Source organism: Osmerus eperlanus, chromosome 4 (genome assembly GCF_963692335.1).
Source record: "Osmerus eperlanus chromosome 4, fOsmEpe2.1, whole genome shotgun sequence".
In the NCBI taxonomy this organism is placed as follows: Eukaryota; Metazoa; Chordata; class Actinopteri; order Osmeriformes; family Osmeridae; genus Osmerus; species Osmerus eperlanus.
Window position 1 is genome coordinate 17,096,527 of NC_085021.1, and position 19,321 is coordinate 17,115,847.

Here is a 19,321-nt window from a genome sequence, read left to right on the forward strand (position 1 = left end):
CAGCACCCGTGAGAATAACGAGCGGCCTGCTAAAAGGATGCACCTGCCGTATCGTTTTTCCACTGATCCAAACAGTGTAACTGCGTGTCCAGATATAGAGGTGGTTCACCAGAGCATAGTAGTTCAGCTTGAACCCACACTTGTGTATCACCAGATAGAAACCTAATATCTCCTTGTCTCTGTCTGTTATCCAATTTGGCTTTCTGCATCCCTCGGTGTTGATAGTGTTCTCCATCTAACTATTTATTGTTGGAAGAAATTATTCTCCCTCATATACGTCACATATCATCATTGGGCCTCAAAGCCCAATTGAATCCCCATTGTTCGTTGCAAAGCTTCTGCCTATCTCTTATCACCTAAAGCAGAGTTAGAGCACAGTGAGAAATTGGGAGCATCTGGCATGTAAATTCCAATCAAGACTTAGATATCCATCAGGCCCTGGCTCTGTCTTCCAGAGGACGACAGTTGGAATCAATGAAATGGGGAGGAGAGTGCTGTGAGTTAACTGAACACGAGCAGCCTTCTCGGTTCTGCTCCTCCTTCCTCTTCTCTCACTTCCTCTCCCTAGCTTTCTCATTCGCTTCTCTCCCTCATTTTCTCCTACAGTACATCTCTCCTTCACACACACACACACACACACACACACACACACACACACACACACACATCTTTACATTTTCTCCTTAACCTTCTCTATCTCCTCTCTCCGTCTCTCTCATCAAGGCCTAATGAATCGCTGGTTCTATTTGTTCCTTGCTTAGGGATGTGATTAGGCTGTTTGACAAAGGGCTGCTGGAATTTACCCCCACTAAGACAGATGGAGGTGGATATTCTATTAGGGATGGTGGGCCTGTCTCTCCAGCCTCACACGACGGGTGCAGGAGCGATGATGTAAAGCCACATGGTTCAATTACTTGAGGAGTGTTACATATACGTTTTGGCTGTTTTGTTTTCTAACTTCTGGAAGGTTCTGCTGAATGGGATCCAGTCCAATGGCTTCTACCATGCCTTTAGCGAGGCTTTCTCTTTTCAAATTTTATGTGTCGCAGTCGTGCGTGCAGTTAATCATGTATTTTCATGGCTCCATTGGGAATTAGCCTTGATTGGAAAACGAGTGAGTGGCAGACATTTTCAGACGAAGAAAATGCAATATCAAATGACACCTTTTAATTATAAGCAGGGATTGACATGTAATAATGAAATGGCAAATATATATGCAGTCAAGTCTGCTCAATCATTACAAAACACCTATTATTCATTATCTGAGAGGCAACTTCAATTGAAAATCACAGTGGAACCAGTGCATGCATGCACACACTAACTCCTCCTCTTACTAACTCACTTTTTCGCTCGCTCACTCACATATTTACTCACTAACACCCTCTTTTACACAGGCACACACATACACTAACACACACACAGAGAATTGTCCAAATTGGAGAGAAGACAGATTAGGGCCATCTCTTCAACACTCTCATCTGCAAGAGCCTGATAAGCCCTGGAGAGACTGTGCAAGATGAGAGAGAGGATTCCGGTCTAAAACCAACTGGCTGGAGCAAATATGGATAAAATTTTCTCCTCAAATATTTCTGTCAGGTGAATTAAGTGTGTCATGTGCTTGGCTGGAAGGGCATAGCCCCATATGTCTCACAATAAAGTTATATGCTATCACTTTTAAGGCTGAAGGCCCCACTCATCACCCCTTTCTTCCCAGGTGAGACTGAACGGGTGTATTTTGAAAGGTTGCTTGCCTGGAATGCAGTCTCTAATAGTCGAATAAGGTCTATTTTGAAACCCCCTGTTACTGTTTCTATTTGTTTTGCCAGAGCGGTTTGTCGTGGGCTTAACCTCAAACAGAGCCTGTGGAGTGAAGAGAAAGGCATTGTGATGCAGCTAACAGCTAGCTACTCAATAAATCTGATGGAGTTCAACCCCTCGGCTCTCTCTTTACAATTAGTCTTCCCACCATGGACAGCTTAGGGCAGCTGCTTCTACTGTTGTTGACAGGACTCCTCCTGGCCCTGCATGCTGAGTATGGACATACATCATATCACAGGGAGAACCTCTGTGCGTTCTCTCTCACTCTCACTCTTTCTCTCTCTCTCTCTCTCTCGCTTTCCCTCGCTCTTTCTCTCCTTCTCGACAGATACTTCTTTGATCAGACTGTCTGCATCAGTGTCAAGCTGAATTATAAAGTTGTGATCCTTTGATGATCCTGATGGTAGTCATTGCCGAGCGTGATTCATTTGCATGATTAATGAAGAGAAACCAGAACTGTCATAGTTTGCTCTGCAGTTTTCTACAAGGGTTGTTACTTGTCATCATGTTTCCATAGTACCCAAGAGACACATCAATCACAAGAGAACTTTTCTGCCAAAATAAAGCTTCAATTTAATACAATTCCTAAAGATGCAATTTTGAAGGGGATCTGATTACTTTGTGATGGCATTGTTATCGATTTCCTATGTTTATGTTCTCTGTGGAAATATTGTCTCCAGTGGTAATATTCAGGACAGATGTGACATTTATATTGGGTGGAGTTCAGTCATTGGGGATAGGTAATGGATGGTTAAGGAAATGCGAAGGGAAATCTTCACCATTAATCTGCGCTGTTTTGCTGTCTGTAGCTGTTTGCATGGCAACCCCATGTCCCATTAGTCATGGGGCTGTGTGTATTATCGGTTGTTGATGACAGAGTTTGGCTCTAAGAAGAGGAAGTGAAGAGGACTTTAAAACCCCTGCTACAACTCTCACAAGCCCAGTGAGATTTCACACCAGGCGTTAACAACCCTTAATTGCGATGCTCACACTTTATGAAGTATACTACAGCCTCAGCCTAGCTCTGTAATTAAAACGTGTCAATTCGGGGTGTTAAAAAAGAAACTTTTCATGAAAAGCACGTACCCAAACTCCAATTGAATTTGGGAGGATCGTGGTAAAGAGAGCAATGTTCTAATTAATTCTGACCTTTTGTTTGAATTATGCCTTCACTTTGCCAGTGGTAATTATATCGTACTTATGCCAGACAGCCCAAGCCGTAAATTACCAAACAATGTATTTTTGCTGCTTATATTGGAAAAGCTCTTTCTGTTTTTGGCAGTGAATCTAAAAGCTGGCTCCGAAGCTCTCCTCCAGTGAGCAGTTGCCACTACCACTCGTCCATTACCTGGGTGGTGTGAGGCATTGCTCAATGGAGACGAGTTTCTCTCTTACTCCTGCACTGTATGGTTGGCTAAATGAATTAATGTTTGCTCGCTGCCACAGGAGGACAAGCTGAAATCGATCATCGTTCACTCTTGAGCACAAGTGCACCCTGCAGTGTTTACTCTCCCATCTCCTGTGACTAGGTTGAGAAATAAAAAAGTCTGTCTGTTGTGACGGGAACACAAGCAACAGGGTAAAGGTAGTAAAGAGCCACAGGATAGGCAGGCCCATGTAGGCCCATGCACACCACCTGGCTAATGCATAATACAACAAGGGATAATACAAGTAATACGTATGACTGAGCCAAAAGGAAGGACTGTGGTTCATGTTCCATAGAGCAGGAAGTGTCCGGTAGGTCTACTATCATCAATGAAGACACAAGATGCATTGTTACTTATGAGGATAAGTAACTTGAGGAGGGGTTTCTTATGAGGGTAATCTGAATTCAAATATTGTAGGATTACAGTGTGTTTTTTTGTGTTCCAGAATACATATACAATAAGGACACATCTCTAAAACCCTTGTGTTGTTTTATTCCAGGTTGTCCAGTGAAGCACACCTCAGGGAGACCCTTAGCCCTCCCTCTGCCTCATTCCCGCATCATCTCATCTCACTCCAGTGGATTCAGAGGAGGCAGTCTGTCCTCTACAAACACCCACGGTCTTAACGGTACAACTGGTGTGTGTGTGTGTGTGCATGTGTGGGCGCTGCATTTTGAGGCAAAAGATGTGGGACTCCTTGATCATCTCATCCTGATCCATTACACATTCTGCCTATTCACTCCAGCACTGAGCCACTCAATTTACAGCCTAATTGAGCCTGCCCAAGCATCTCCGGTGGCTGGTCTCAAACAGAGTGTTCAGCTCCACACGCATGCGTGCACACCCTCTCATATACGCACGCATGCACGCATACTGTATTCTAAAACAAAACGTAAAACAGACCAGTACTGAAAATACATGAATCTGTTGATAACATCAGGGCTAAGGCCAAATCCCGGCACGTTAAACCAAATCCGTTCTGCAAATATCTTCTAGCTCCAAGCTGTGTATAACTGCTCTTTTAATGCAGAGAAAATCCCTAAGTTGCTTCTACAAATTGTCACAAATCTATGTGATCTACACAGCAAGTTTAAGCTTCCCAGTCAAAATGACTGTAGTGTCATGTACATGCCTGTGCAGTCCCTGAAGCACTCCCATTCCACGACTACCTGTAGGGCAATAAAAAGCTCCTAAGCCCTATCTGGCTCTGTGATTGACAGTCCACTGATGCCTCTCTGATAAGATGGGAAGGGAATTCCTTGGGAGAGAGATAGATACTCAGACAGGTGCCAGGAGAAGAAGGTGGAGGTGAGGAAGAGATAGGGTAGGGAGACATAATGGTTGCGTGCCTTGATGAGTGAGCCCCCCCCATGGATAGTTATCACTGAGTGCCAACAGATCCTCCTTGGAGGGGGCTTCAGAGAGCGGCAGTACACTTCACCTACTCCCCCTCATCCCCCTCCCCAATCTCTCCTGCTTTGATCCCACACTTTTTGCTTTATCTGTCTTTATTGGATCACTCTGTTTATTCCTGGATTATTTGTGCTGGATTAGAGTCAGGTGTTTATCTCACCATCGGTTGAGGAGCATGTCTTCATGCAGTTCCATCCCACGGCGCCGATTACAGGAACATGGATAAGGGACAAACGTGTTCTCTTGACTAGCACGGGTACAGTCAATAACAATGACTCAGGGGCTGTTGTCAGACTAAGACTGGCCTGACAGGGTTTAGATCAGAGAAGAGGTAGGTCACTGTGGGAAACTCAGGAATGCCCAGTGCTAACACACATCTGAGATAACTGAAGGTTTAGTGATAAGGTTTAGTGACCCGTAGGAGTGTAACGTTACCCAAATTCTAGGTCCTAAACATTGTCAATCTGTTCACGAAAGTCTTGTCTACACGACTGTGAAAACGACTAACAATGTATATTTGGGACTTTTGGGACATTTGATCATAAGTCCTATGAGTGCCCCTGTATTCATTTTGAGCGGTGGCAAACTGCCATTTACTTTAGCTAACTTTCTTCTTTTCATTTCTCAAACTCCCTGTACTAAAATACAGACAAATGAGCGGGAAAAAAGCGTTTTCGCTCATTTCATCTGATCAACCATAAATCATCCGTTTCCATAAAGTAGAAACGCCTCTGACTCAGATGTATTCTTCGTCTGACTGCATGCACCGAACCGTGACGTGCGTACCGTGATGATCAATACATGTACCGTTACACTCCCTAGTGTGTTGGAAGGAACTGTAGCTTCCAGTGCTAGCCCAGCAGCCCTTTCACTGCATGAATACAAGCTATGCAGAGCAATCTAAAGTGCATGTTTTTGCTTTTGCAGTTCAGAACACGGCGAGGGCACAGAGGATGGTGGAGGTCGATGGAGACCTGTTGGCACTACTCCAGAGCAGGATCAAGGATGCCACCCTGGTGTCTGGTGGGCATACCTGGGGTGAGATGGATGACGTTCGCCAACGGAAGCTCGAGCGCATGGCTGCCGTCCGCCAGCGAGAGCGACAGGCAGAAGAGGGCAATGATGTCAAGACCAAAGTCATGGTGAGGTCAATGTTGCACACTAGCCGCCTGTGTCTCAATTTCCAGCCGAGGCATTCCAATCACACCTTCCGCCTTAACTTTCAATTCAAATGGCCAACTGAAGCAAATAATCGGTTCAATTCCAGCGCACCGCGCTGTGAAATATGTCTTGGGAGGCCCTCGGCTATGGACAAGCCTCTTTTGTCAGCCACGGGGTTTAAATGATGGTGACAAAGAAGGGGCCCAGGGGCCCCTTCTTTCTTCTTGGGGGCCAGGGGCACGTCTTGTTTATTTGCCCCAGGGGTGCGCACGCCACAGAACATGAAGCTCTTCATCTGGGGAAGAACAATTATAACGCCCTATGCATGCCAGCACTCTACATTTCATCCAGTAAGAGGACGTCATTTTGTCAAAACGGGCTACAGTGCAAAAAAAGGAAAGAATTCAATGTATTGAGTTGCCATGTGATGTGTTTATCAAGAATCAACTAGAAAATGTTGGCCAGAGGTATTGTTTAGCGTGCTCTGGTGTGGTCTGGATCCATGTTGCTGCTCGTTCTTTACAAGTCGTGCTCAGCTGCTAACCTCCCCAGCTGTGGAAAGTGTTTGAATGGATCCAGTGTCTTATTTGCTGCCTTCTCCTCTCAGGGCAGGCGAGAGGAGCGTGCCCAGTTGGCGCGAGACTTGCGTCTGATTGAGGCTTACCGGGAGAGGTGCAAAGTGGAAGGCATTACCAACATGCTGAGCAGAGCCATCACCACCCAGCACACCATGTACGCCACTCTGGGAACCGCCGAGTTCTTTGAGTTTGTGCTCAAGAACCCCTACAACGTGCAGCAGACCGTAACCATTGAGAGTGATGATAGAGAGCTCAGGTAAGCGTACAAGACCTTACTAACTTGAGGCACCTGTTTTCTTAGATGGTTTTGATGTGTTCCTCAAGCTTACTCATCCTTATGTGAGTGGATGTGTGTGTGTTCCTTTGTGTACGAAAGAACCAGGCTTAGAACCACTGCATCTTCAGCAGCAACATCTCCCCCCCGCCCACCCAACTTCAATCTCTCAGACCTCATTTATATTTCACACGAGCCTGCTACCCGAAATGAGCAAATGAGGGTTTCTGCGTAGCAATCAATTGCCCTTGAACCAGATGCATAGATTACGCCGAGCAAATACTGATACCCCTCCCCTCACCCCCCACCTTTAGCCTATTATGACTAAAAAGGCACCACCCAATTCCTGTTTCTCTGTTCACTGGCCACGGCCCTGTAGTCCTCCATTATGGATTCCACTCAGGTCTTTGTGGGATTAGCATACCTCATCTTGATAAACAGTGGCTGGAGCGCCGTGCAGATGAATCATTACAGCATTAGCGCGGCCAACGGCATCTCTGGGTCTAATTGGAGATCAGGAGAACACCACAGCTGTGTGCCGAAAAGCAAGGATTCTTTCTCGGAAGCTTAAGGAGGATGTGTGTGTGTGGTGGGGGGAGGGGGGTGGGGGTTATGCAGACGGGGAAGCAAGTGGTTAGCAGAGTTTTTACAAGATGTCGATTTAGCCAACTTCTCCACATTTATGCTGTGCCAAGATCTGAGGAAAATCCCTCGTGTTTTGAGGTCTTTGCAACCTGGGAAACCTGCAGGCTGCTCACATGGGTGCAACTTTGCTGTTCATCAATATTTCAGTTTCTATTTGGCAAGGATGTCTCGAGAGGTTAGAGGAGCATTGTAGGTTACCCTTCTCTGCAAACAAACACGATACTAGAGTCGTGCTTTTAAGGAAGAGGAGAACAAAAAAATGAGCCCTTTGATGTTGTTCTGGTGCAGTTGGAACCCCCGCGGTCTTTCAGGTTGGAGAGAACATGTCCTCTACCTGTTGCCATCCATTTTACACAGCTCTGCTGTACTGGCTAGGTGGCACCAGGCCCCTACCATTGCTGCAGGTGAGGAGAGGGCTGCGGAGATATCTTTATGCAATCCTGGAGAAGGGATTTTATTTATTTATGTTCCTCCTTATTACCTCATGCTAAATCCTAATCCCTTTCTTCCGTCTGTTGCTGCCTCAAATGATCTTCTTCCAATGCCTTTCAACCTCCTCAGACAAACCTAGTATTCTTCCCAGACTCTCTCTCTCCTTCTCCCACTCTCTGCCTCTTTCCTCTATTATTCCATTTAATGTATTTCTGTCCGCACACATTTCTTTTATCCTTCCCTTGACTTAACTGTGGTGTAAAAACACACTAACAGGCACGCTCATGCTCATCGCTGTTTACATCAAACAAATGTTGTCATTGTAATTAGCTACACACACGCTCTTTTGCTCCGACGAGAACTAGGAAGTGGGAAGACAGAATCACAGTGGGGCTCACTGGAAAATGGTTGTTGAGTCAGAACCCTAATTAAGCAAGGTGGAGTTTTTAGAAATTCATAAATTCTTCATCGTCTTTTGAGAGAAATTCGCTTCTCCAGGCCTGGGGCTTGACGCTTTGAAGTGAGAGCAGTCCCTTCCTTTATGTACTTACGCGTGAAATTTCTGCACTCAAAGAGCAGGAGGAAACGGAAAGCAGAACGCGGTACCCCAGTATGTGATATCTTTCCTTTTACACTCCCTGGAAATCCATTTTTGCAGGGGATGGAAGGTTTACAATGACCGATTATGAAACACTCCATCGGTAATTGAAAACAAGGCCTTCTGTACTGTATACTGTTCTCTCTGTAAACTGTATACTGTAGTGTTCTCTTCGAAAACGGTGTACTGTAGACAGAATGTGCAAGCCCAGTATGCTCCTGCCTGTCTTGTTCACAGTGCTGGTAGAACTGTGCAATTAGTCTTTGTCTTAGTCAGGGTTGACCTGGTAATGTATTATTTAACTCTATTATTAATTGTTAGTATTACGATTAGGGTAATGGTAACTGGAAAAATAACTGAAGTAACAGTACGTATCTGATCAAACTTCAATTGCACTGTAATCTGAAAAAGTTGAATTTTTGTCATTACTGGTATAAAACATGAAACGTCTCTCCTATCCATTCCCCTCCGTTCAGTGTCATCACAGACTCAGCAGAGTGGAGACATTTCAAGGACCTGACCAAAACCTTGACCCCTCTGGAGGAGAACATGTTTCAGCTGAAAGGGGGGAACACCCTAACGCCCCAGGTTTACCTCCGGCCTAAAGAGAGTGTTTATATCCCCCTCAAATACCAGACGTTCTACTCACAGCACTCTGCCGTACCCCAGGTACATGTCACCATGGCAACCCAGAAACACCAGATACTAAGACAGCAGCAGTCTGAGCCTTAGGGATATTAATGAGGCTCTGACTTCTACTCTACGAGGGCGAGTTATGCAAATATGACAGTAAGGGTTAAACATGGCACAGTAGATTATTCGCACAGGGGATTTGGCAGGTTAATACTGTACATATTTGAATCCCATGATATAGGCAATATTGATGAAAGTCTTAAATCGAGTTCATGAAGGTCTCATCAAAACTTCATGAAACTGTCAAATCTTGTAACCCAGATGATGTGCCTGATAAAGCAATTATACATACATGGATGAATTCATTTATCTAAATATTTGGAATTGACCCGTCTATGACTGGAACATCAATTCATCCATGTATTGAGCATTGATTCATCTATGTTTTGAAATTCATGCAGCTGTAATCAGCATTGATTCATCTACAGTATGTATTTTGAATTGATTCAAGTTTTTGGCTCCTCACAGGGACCAAGTTTCCTTCCCACAGGCAGACAAGCTCAGGTGGCTAAGAAGCACCAGTCCAACACCATACTGGCCAAGACAGTCAAGGTATGGATGCACAGGACCATGATAGTTATCTTCTCAAAAAATGTTCAGTTTGCTTGTATGGCAACATTAGATGACCGCCCTTTTCTCTGCGTTGTGGTCGTAAATTCCTATTTGAACCATCTGTAGGCTGGAGTTCTGATACGCTATGGATCTGAGATGCATTACAGACAGATAATCAATTTTTCTTAAACCTCCTACAGTGCCATTGCCAATTATTATTTCTGATCATTCAGTTTTGGGGAATATTGAGTTTTGAAAGAGACATTGGTCAGTGGCTCTTGGTTGTGTGCTTAACATTGGTAGTTTACCAGAAACAACCTCCACATACGCAGCAGAAACTATATATACCGTGAAGAGAGTTGCGTTTATTCGACATGTGCACACAATTTCCCATAATGCATTAGTGCAAGTACAAGCTTGCTGCAACACTGACAGAATGAAAAAATAAGACCTCTCCATTGCATTGGGTGATGTAATATTTGCTAAGACGCCTGTGGCTGTGTTGCCTGTGTGTCAGTCTTCCAGCATTGCTCCTCAGTGCAGGCTTCCTGTCAGAGGTCAGTCCAGATCAAACCCATGGCCCTCTGAAACTGACAATCCCAACAGCTGTCAATGTGCCAAATCTGGCAACCCTGTCAGTCCCATCATCAAAGTGAGACACAACTCAAGGGCTGGAGGTTGCAGGGGGCTCACAATATGCCATGTCATGGTTCAGGTTTTGGTGTCATCAGTTTGTTGTGGATGTGACAGTGAGCCTGTGGGTATTGGCTCAACATGCTGTCATCATAGGTCGGCAAAAGTTGTTTATTTATTATATTCACTTATACTTTTTCAACATCCTGTTCCCATGTGGCCTTACCTGGCCAGGTGACATTCAGGTCAGAGGACGGCAAGCCTCTGGCCATCTGCCAAGTGAAGGTGGAGCCCACGCCCTCTATGGTGGATCAGTCCATCCGCTTCTACCACCCTGAGGGCTGCTTCCTGAAGAAGTCTCTCCGCCTTTCCCCCTGGGAGGACCCAGCAGGTGTGGATCATTAGCCCCGTTAGCCCCTGCTCCGGTCGCTAGCCCCTCTCCGCTGTGTTGCACAGACGGACACACACACACATGATGCCATCAGGTGTTGTGCTAAATGATGTTTGCTCTTTCTGTTGGCCTTTTTAAATCGTTTTTCCTCTCTTTCTTGCCCTCTTTCTCTCTCTCTCTCTCTCTCTCTCTCTCTCTCTCTCTCTCTCTCTCTCTCTCTCTCTCTCTCTCTCTCTCTCTCTCTCTCTCTCTCTTGCTTTCTACCTCTTGCTCTCTTTCTTACCCTCCTTCTTACCCTCCCTCTCTCCTGTTTGCATATATATGTCTCTTCCATCACCAACACTAACACTACCTGGCGTTGCTGGTACTATGGGACAGCAGCAGGAGACTCAGATGCTGGAACTACCATCTCAGTGCGCTGCAGTGACCCCAATGTCATCTGTGAAACAAGGCTATTGGTGAGAGAGTGGAATTTGCACCATATTAAAAAGGCTGCTGCTAAAATTAGATGCGAGTTAATTAAGGTATTCATTAGCCTAAGGTGGTCATATTTCTGTAAGTCAAAAAGAGGCAAACAGAAAGAAAAAAACGTACAACACGCATACATAAATGAACAAAATGAAAGCACCTTAGGTGTCAACCGTTTGATCTTTTCACAAAAGATTGAGGAATGAACTTTGCAGGAATGCAGTGCAGCACAATGGAGTGAATAAGAGATTTGCATACATGTTTAAGTCTTTGCAATTTATTCTTTCATTTCTAGGCAAAAGGGGAGCCTCAAGATCTGTATTTAAAAGTTCCAGGATGTCCCAGTCCACAAGTCAAAAAGTTCTTCCTCATAATCTACACGTATGTATTGCACACACACACTCACACGTACACATGCACACTTGGCCCAGCATGGAGATGTGGTAATGCTCGTTCCACAATGTTTAACTGATTAGCTTGTTCATGCAGACTTAATCTCATTGACTTAATCAGGATGTGGGATCTGCTGATTGCTACACGTGGCAAAATCCATTTCTTCATCAGACTTTAACTGCCACGCTCTTCTTGGCCTGTAATCTTAAGGGAGGGTTAAATAGATGACCTCACGACCTTCTCCTTTCCCCTCATTCCACTTTTAAAGAGAACTAGAACTAAAACCAATGACAGGGATTTCTTCCCCCCAGTAAGATCCAGTGTGAATGAGGAGATGAAGATGTCAGAACCGTCTCTTGTGATATCACCATAGCGATAAATCAACTCCTATCAGCGCTCCAATCTTCCCATGGGAATAAATTGTCTATGATAATGTCTCCATAGCGATAAGTGGCTGGCGACGCCCTTCCAGATATGGCTGGTGTATATCCACTTCCTGCAGAGAGTGGATCTGAGCTGCTACTCTGGCCAGCAGACCTGTCAATCACTGGTGCTGAGGGGCACCCAAGCCATCCGGAAGGTCAAATGCTACGTGTCTCATCAGCTGGAGGTCGAGGTATGGGTTTCTGAGAAACAGTCAGTGTCTGACATATATCCGACAATCGTGTGACAAACATGTAAACACAACAATATCCCTGTCAGTTTGAGATCTGTCCTTCCTGTAACATGAATAAGTGTTGGAAGACCTACTCAATGTATTTGAAAATCTAAGTAAATAGAAGTGAATAGTGAAATGAACCATTTGGAAAACTCTCTCACTTTCTCTTCTCCTCAAACCTCGTTTTTCTCTCACTCCTACCACCCTCCATCTCTGGCTACCTGTGTGTGCCCCCACACTCCTCGTCCACCCACCCCTCCTTAGATGGACCCAGCTGGGGTGTTTGTGCTCCCCCCTGGGGCTGTGCAGGAGGTGCAGCTGCGTGTGCAGCCTCGTAAGCCAGGCAGCAAGTTTGTCTTCCTCAGCGTGGTGGATGTGGAGCACCACACCCTGCTCACAGGCTGGCTTCTATGTCTCAACATTCAAAAGCCCCTTCTTTCCAAGGTAAACCCATCAAAGCTTATTGAGTTTTACCTTGAACACACACACACACATACTTTAAACACTCACACACAAACACATAATCCTTCACAGTGGTCTTGAAACCATGATGTTGTTTGTCACTGAACTCCCGTAAAAGACAATGACACTCTTGGAACTGGTAGTCGGTGTGCCCAGAAGGGACTTTCTCAGTTAAAGGGACAGTTAAGTAAAAAGTGTCTTTGCTTCCATTTTTTCTGTACTATATCTACTATAATACAGGCAACTGAAATGCAACATAACAAAGTCTTGAAAATTGAACAAAAATGACTGTATTTAGCTTAAACAGAATGTTGTCGCTGTCGCTTTTCTACATAATCATACAGTGGAAGTATTCCACACAGTGGATGTATTCTACAATTTTGTCATTTGTGCACATGCAATGGGACTTGGTTTTATAAAAAACGATTCTTATCAAACTACATTGCAATACCAATCAAAGTCAATCATAGGGAGTCAGGTGGCTGAGCGGTTAGAGAATCGGGCTAGTAATCAGAAGGTTGCTGGTTTGAACCCGGCCGTGTCAAATGACGTTGTATCCTTGGGCAAGGCCCAAGTTTCACCCTACTTGCCTCGGGGGGAATGTCCCTGTACTTACTGTAAGTCGCTCTGGATAAGAGCGTCTGCTAAATGACTAAATGTAAAGTCGCTCTAAGGATTAATGTTATCTTTCCACAGTGATTTTACATACTAATCTGATAATAAGTATCATCTGAAGAATCTAAATCAGGATAACCATTATTAATAATATTCCTAGGCTTTGGGAATGTTTCCTACTTTTTTTATATAAGAACACAAAGAACAGAATTATTGACATAAATACTGTATGACATGCTGTGGGCTTCATTTTGTTGCATCCCGACAGTGTCTTTAATGGTTTCGTTTGTATCACTTGTGTCCTTGGTTGTGTTTTGACCTGTGTTTAACATGGCTCACAACCACTAGAGCCTTACCTCTGCTCTGTTGGCCAGAGTAGAGAGTAGTTACCGCTAGAGTCTAAAGCCAGGTCAGTATTTCATCTAATGTCAGGGTCTGGGTAGGGTGAGCTGGTCTGAGGGCTGTGCCTAAAGGCAATGTCTACCACAAGGGTGTGTGTGTGTGTGTGTGTGCCTGTGTGAATCATCCAGGCGTTTGAGGTGTCGGTCCCTGTTGGGAAGGGCCGGGGCAGCACCAGGAAGCTCACATACACCAACCCCTACACCAGCAGCAGAGTCTTCTTACTGCACTCCGACCACCCAGACCTTCTTCAGTTCAAAGAAGACCACTTTGAGGTTAGACAACCAGTCAACAGCAAACCATGTAGTGATGCATTATATGTGTACTCAAAACCAGTAAGATATTTTATGGGGAAAAAGATGTAGTAGACAAGGTTAGGTAACTAGTTACCAGTTCTGTATTCAGGTAGCCCACTAAGTCCCATGCTAAGGAACAGCCCCCAGCCTGACCAATGATCTTACACCACCTTCCTCATTTGGCTCTAGGACAAACAGTTGATGTGTGCCTTGTTTAGTTTATATGAAGTAATAGGGGGAAATAATGAAGCCATTAGGAGTGTTGATTTATTTCCATGTTCAGTCATTACCCCTAGTGTCTCTAATAGAAGATTCATTGACTCATAAACAAGTCATAAACATGAGACATAAACTAGTCATAAACATCATTGGCTTTCATTTGCTGTCATTTGCTGAGGTGTAATATAACATCAGTGCAAATGGTGTAGCAGTGATTTAAATGAATAGGGTTGAAATAAACTCTAAACAGTTTGACTCCAAACAGCAGCAAAATGCCAAATAGCAGAGAGAAAATAAGCAGCTGTATCAGCATGACTCCAGGTGCTGTGGTCCCTAAATAACTTATTAGTACTCTACAGTAGATGTTAAAAAATGTGAATGGACACACTTGTCCTTCTTGAAGTAACTACCCAGCCATTATAAAAACAATTGTGAGGCCAAAAGCGCAGCGGAGATCAATACAGCCATGCTTTTTGGAAGATTACACAGTAAATCCTAAACATTGACCCATATATATCTTAGAAGGCCAATAAAGAGAAATAGCAGAATAATTTAGCCCTCACTGAAATGGTCTTGCCAAAAAATGTCCGCATACAACATTTTGAACAGTACAAGCTGCAAACAAATGCTAAGCATATAGAACTTTGTTAATAGGGGCCCTATATTACAAACTTCATCAAAGTAATACATTGACTTTAGTTAATTTGGGTGAGCGTATGTAGTGGAGAGAGCTTAACCCTTGTGCTGCCTTCGGCTCACATGACCCAAAGGTTCACAACAAACCATCGTTGTGTTGCGACAACTACCCAATACAAAAACAAATAAAAAGCATTTTCTTTTAACCTTCGCAATGTGGGGGGTCTGAAACAGCCCGACGGTTAAAGGAAAATGGTTCATTTTGGTTTTGTATGAGGTAAAGTTGTCGCAATACGACGGTGGGTCACAAGGACTGATGGGTCAGAAGGACCCGAAGATAACACAAGGGTTAAGCATGGCAGAAAACAGCACGCTTTTGTGAAAACTGTTCTTGTTTCCTTCACATAATTATTCTGTTATTCAAGTTGACTTTTATTTAATTCGATAATTAGAGTCAACCTCTATTTTGATGGGAGGTTTCAGACAAAGCCGTTGTTGTCATCTCATTCAGCGTTTCCCCATGGATGTTTTGTATTGTTGGGCTGAGAGCATCATACACAACCAGGAAACCAATTTAAAAAAAATAGTACCATGGCAAACTTACCCTAAAGGCTCAATTGAAAATTTGATCATTTGCACAATCATTCCTTTGAAAATGCAATGGCTGAATATTGATGTGGTGAAAGATGTCTGAATTTAGCTTGTGGGCCTGTCTTCAGGTGGGGGGAGGGCAGAGCTATGTCATCGGACTGCGCTTTGCCTCCAGCCAGAGTCCCGGGTGCCAAGAAATCTACGTCTACGTCAACAACCAGGAGGAGAAGACAGAGGAGACCTTTTGTGTGAAAGTCAAGTACTCCTGAGAGTCATCTCCATTCTGAACCGGGCCCCTTAGCAACTACTGTAAAGTTGTAACGTTGACAATATTTGGTTCAAGCAATTACTGAAAGTGTCAAGCATTTAAAGTAGATGGCTCAGTGCCATTAAAGGTACATTGCATAAAAAATAACAATTTGAAGCTAGATAAGGAGTACAAATTAGAAAGTTAGACGTGATCATTTGGATATTATACTGTGTGTGTGGGTGTTTAAAGTAAGTGATTGTCTGCTGTTTGAGACAAATGTTCCTGCAATGCTATTTAAAGCAATAACTTTGCACATGGGTGGAGAAGTCATGCAGCTAACAATATACTGGCAATTTCACCTAAATATGTAGGTCATGTTTCAAGAATCCAAAGTAAAGTCTTCACATGATGCCAAAAGAAAATACCCTGAAGAGTGAGCATTTTAAACAAGTCTCTCTGCCTCTCTCTCTCTCTCTCTCTCTCTCTCTCTCTCTCTCTCTCTCTCTCTCTCTCTCTCTCTCTCTCTCTCTCTCTCTCTCTCTCTCTCTCTCTCTCTCTCTCTCTCTCTCTCTCTCTCTCTCTCTCTCTCTCTCTCTCTCTCATTCTCTCACTCTCTCTCTCTCTCTTCCTCTCCACACACACAATCACAAAGCAGCCAAGAGTGACTTGGCTGTAAATATATATTATACATACACAGTCCCAACAATTTATGCCCAGGATCTGAATTCTCTTCTTTATTTTGAAGGTTATTCATTTTTCTTATCCACTCAAGGTGCATGTCACAATATCATGTGACTACTGTATACACAACAGTTTGTTCATTGATCAAGAGGGAGTATACCTCCCCGCCACACACTTAAAGACGCACACAAAGGCACACACAGAAGCACACACACCTGTTCCATGTTTCCAAGGTCATAATTAGATGTGCCATAATGAGGTGCTCTTTTCAACAGGGCTTGCATCTCTTCAGATAGACCTCATTAACATCGGCACCCTTTAAACCTCCTCCCCTTTCTCTCTTTTTGCTCACTCCTTTGTCTATTCCCCCCCCCCTTCTCTCTCTATTTCTCTTCTCTCGTCAACATGCTTCACTATAAGAGAGAGAGCGCCCAGGCCTTCCCTTGCACATTCTGTCAACAACCCCCGTCTTATGTAACTCTGTGTTACACAATCCCCCCTCCCTCCCTTTCTTTCTCATTAGAATGCAGGCAGCAGGGAGCGTCGGCTCGTTGTGAGGGAAAGGAGAAAGACTCCTAAACTGGAGGTACGAAGTAGCATTTACATTCAGTCCTTTTGTGCATTTCTAGTCTCATGGACCTCCAATAATTCAAAAGCCCACTGGCAGCTAGTTTTAAGACACAGTTAAGACTACTTAGTCAGGGCTAAAATGTCCCCATCGCCAACTGACCTCTCCTAGGAAATATCTAAAAACTTTGACAAAAATAACAATCTCAAATACATTTTGTTCCTCTGAGCGGGCAGTGAAACTGATGCCTCATTAGCTGTTTGTCCGGTGCTGCTGCTGCTGCCGACAGCATTTACGCCTAAGTGCAGTGGCATAGTCAGTGCACGCTGTCTGCCCTGCTTGTTACTGGGGATGAAGTGCTTATGTCTAGTGCACTAAAGAGAAGTTACCCTGATATGCTGTTAGCTGGAGGAATGGCTGTTGTTTTCTTAACTATGTAGGTGTGCAAACCTCAAATCACCTCAGAAGCGCCGGCCGTCGGGTCATGGATAAGCCGTGAATGTGTGTTTATGTCCATCTTGTGGAGGGGCCGTGATGTCAAAGGCGGGATCCAAGCATGTATCAGCCCTCTCTCGGGTACACGACTCGGCAGGAATTCAGCATAGCTGTCTGTTGCTGACTGGTGAAGTGGATGAGTGGGAGGGTGTGTGATTGTGCCAGCGTATGTTTGTCTGCTTTTCTGTTTACTTCCAAGTGCGTGTGTGCAAGGGAGAGACAAGAGAGCGTGAACAATACTGTTGTGAATGTACACTCTGCCGCTCACCGCTGGGTCGAGAAGTCGAATCGAAAGAGAGCAACAAAAAGAGGGTAATCATAGGAGACGTGCTTAACCATCTCCTTTTAAGACTCACAGCTGACAGTGGCAGGACCGTCTGAAATTCAATTACAGCGATGATTACTGCATTACCTGGCTGCTAACAGGACCCAACCTTGGTCATGATCACACACAAAGGAATGGATTCATCTGAAGGGACATTCGTTGTTCCCTTTCGACAAACACATTCCGAGGATACTTCTCAGTAGATGGCAGCCTTACACATAGAAATTTCCCCCCTCTTTCTGTGAGACTTTTCTCTCTTTCCCTCTGAGTGACATTTGAGGATTAACCTCAGTGTGGACAAGGAACACTTTGACATTCAGTGCCTGTGCAGCAATTTAATTGAATGTATTTGCCTTTCATGTGCTGCATATTCCTTTGTACCAGTGAGTCAGAACATTATATTTTGTGAGTTATTTCTGTTTCTGTATATACTTAGATATTTTCAACTTTGCAAAGCATAATAAAATTGTCATCTCCAATGAACATCTCTTATGAATGTTGATTTTACTGTTTTGCAAGCACTTTCTCACAGGGCAGCAACATGTATGATAACTTTACATGAGTCTGACTAAAGTACATATAGAGAGGAAGGACACTATCCATTGAATGCAAAAGAAGACATAACACGTTTTAGGTATTACAGGATACATGTCCATTCATTAAAGATTATATCCTCTGAACTGCAATGTTAATGCCTCCCCTGCATACAATACAGTCAGTTACTTTGTTATAGTATACCAGTTATGATGACTCCCAGAGCTGGTACTGAACTCGGTTCATCGACATCAGACCGCTGACGTTTCCACTGTTGATTCACCTGACCATGAATCAGCTGTGGAGAGCATATCTGTTCCAGCTGTGTCATCCACAGACAGACCGTAGCATCTAACAGCCTCAACACTACCAGTGACATTTATAGACATACAGCAGATCACCATGTCAAGTAGCAGCACAGTGAGTGAACTGAAGGTTCATGTGTGGTGTTTACAGTACTAAAACTAAAATCTAAATAGCATCTGTATTCTGGGAAGACAACTGGTTGAATGAGGTCTTGAAATTGCAGCATTTACATACACAGCCCCAGGTCATGACTCTAGAGATGCAGACATAGCACTTATTGCTAGTCCTAACAGTTGCAGTACAAATTCAAAACTTCACCACGTACAAAGGGAGTCACTGTGTTGAGTCAAAATCAAAGCCGTTCCAAACCCTTAATCTTCAGTATTTTTGAAGCCATTTGTGTCAACTCATATAACCAAAATGCAATTCAAGGTGCAACAGGGTGCATTAACAGTGTTAGGTTAAAAAAAACTGTCAAATCAGTCATTCATCTATTATTATGGTATCCTTGTGCTCACCATAGATGATATTTCTAAACATTTTGACAGCTGTGTGTGTAAAAGCCCCATTAGACGGAGAATGTGATTAGGTTGCGAGGACAGGGACAATGAGCACAGGTTATGAACAGTAATGGAAAATGAATATGCACAAAAGCAGTCCTCATTGATGTATTCAGCCTCCAGCGTATTAGACCAGATTAAAAAAGGTGAAGTAAATTAAATTACAAACAGCGCCATAAATTGTGCCGACTGATTGTATTTTGATTGGAAAAGCTTTTGAAAAGGTGGAAGACAAATAGTGAATGCACTG

At 43.9% G+C, this 19,321-nt stretch overlaps 1 protein-coding gene across 10 annotated transcripts in view; it reads left to right on the forward strand.

The window, feature by feature from the left end:
• The window catches only part of LOC134019142 (nephrocystin-4-like), a 74,742-nt gene extending 56,596 nt beyond the window's left edge, over positions 1-18,146 (forward strand). For 3 of the 10 annotated variants that reach the window (XM_062459714.1, XM_062459713.1, XM_062459718.1), the window contains 14 exons: positions 3,745-3,882; positions 5,586-5,800; positions 6,427-6,653; positions 8,823-9,015; positions 9,508-9,591; positions 10,459-10,615; positions 10,994-11,073; positions 11,379-11,464; positions 11,921-12,092; positions 12,399-12,578; positions 13,742-13,885; positions 15,481-15,600; positions 15,974-16,035; positions 16,807-18,146. In XM_062459714.1, the coding sequence (XP_062315698.1) occupies positions 3,745-3,882; positions 5,586-5,800; positions 6,427-6,653; positions 8,823-9,015; positions 9,508-9,591; positions 10,459-10,615; positions 10,994-11,073; positions 11,379-11,464; positions 11,921-12,092; positions 12,399-12,578; positions 13,742-13,885; positions 15,481-15,600; positions 15,974-16,035; positions 16,807-16,840 (1,892 nt within the window). In that variant the 3' untranslated portion in view covers positions 16,841-18,146. Of the gene's footprint in view, positions 1-3,744; positions 3,883-5,585; positions 5,801-6,426; positions 6,654-8,822; positions 9,016-9,507; positions 9,592-10,458; positions 10,616-10,993; positions 11,074-11,378; positions 11,465-11,920; positions 12,093-12,398; positions 12,579-13,559; positions 13,621-13,741; positions 13,886-15,480; positions 16,036-16,806 lie in introns of those variants that run through there. The other 7 variants (XM_062459715.1, XM_062459716.1, XM_062459717.1 and 4 more) reach the window with 7 other exon arrangements.
• The last annotated feature ends 1,175 nt before the right edge of the window (positions 18,147-19,321 follow it).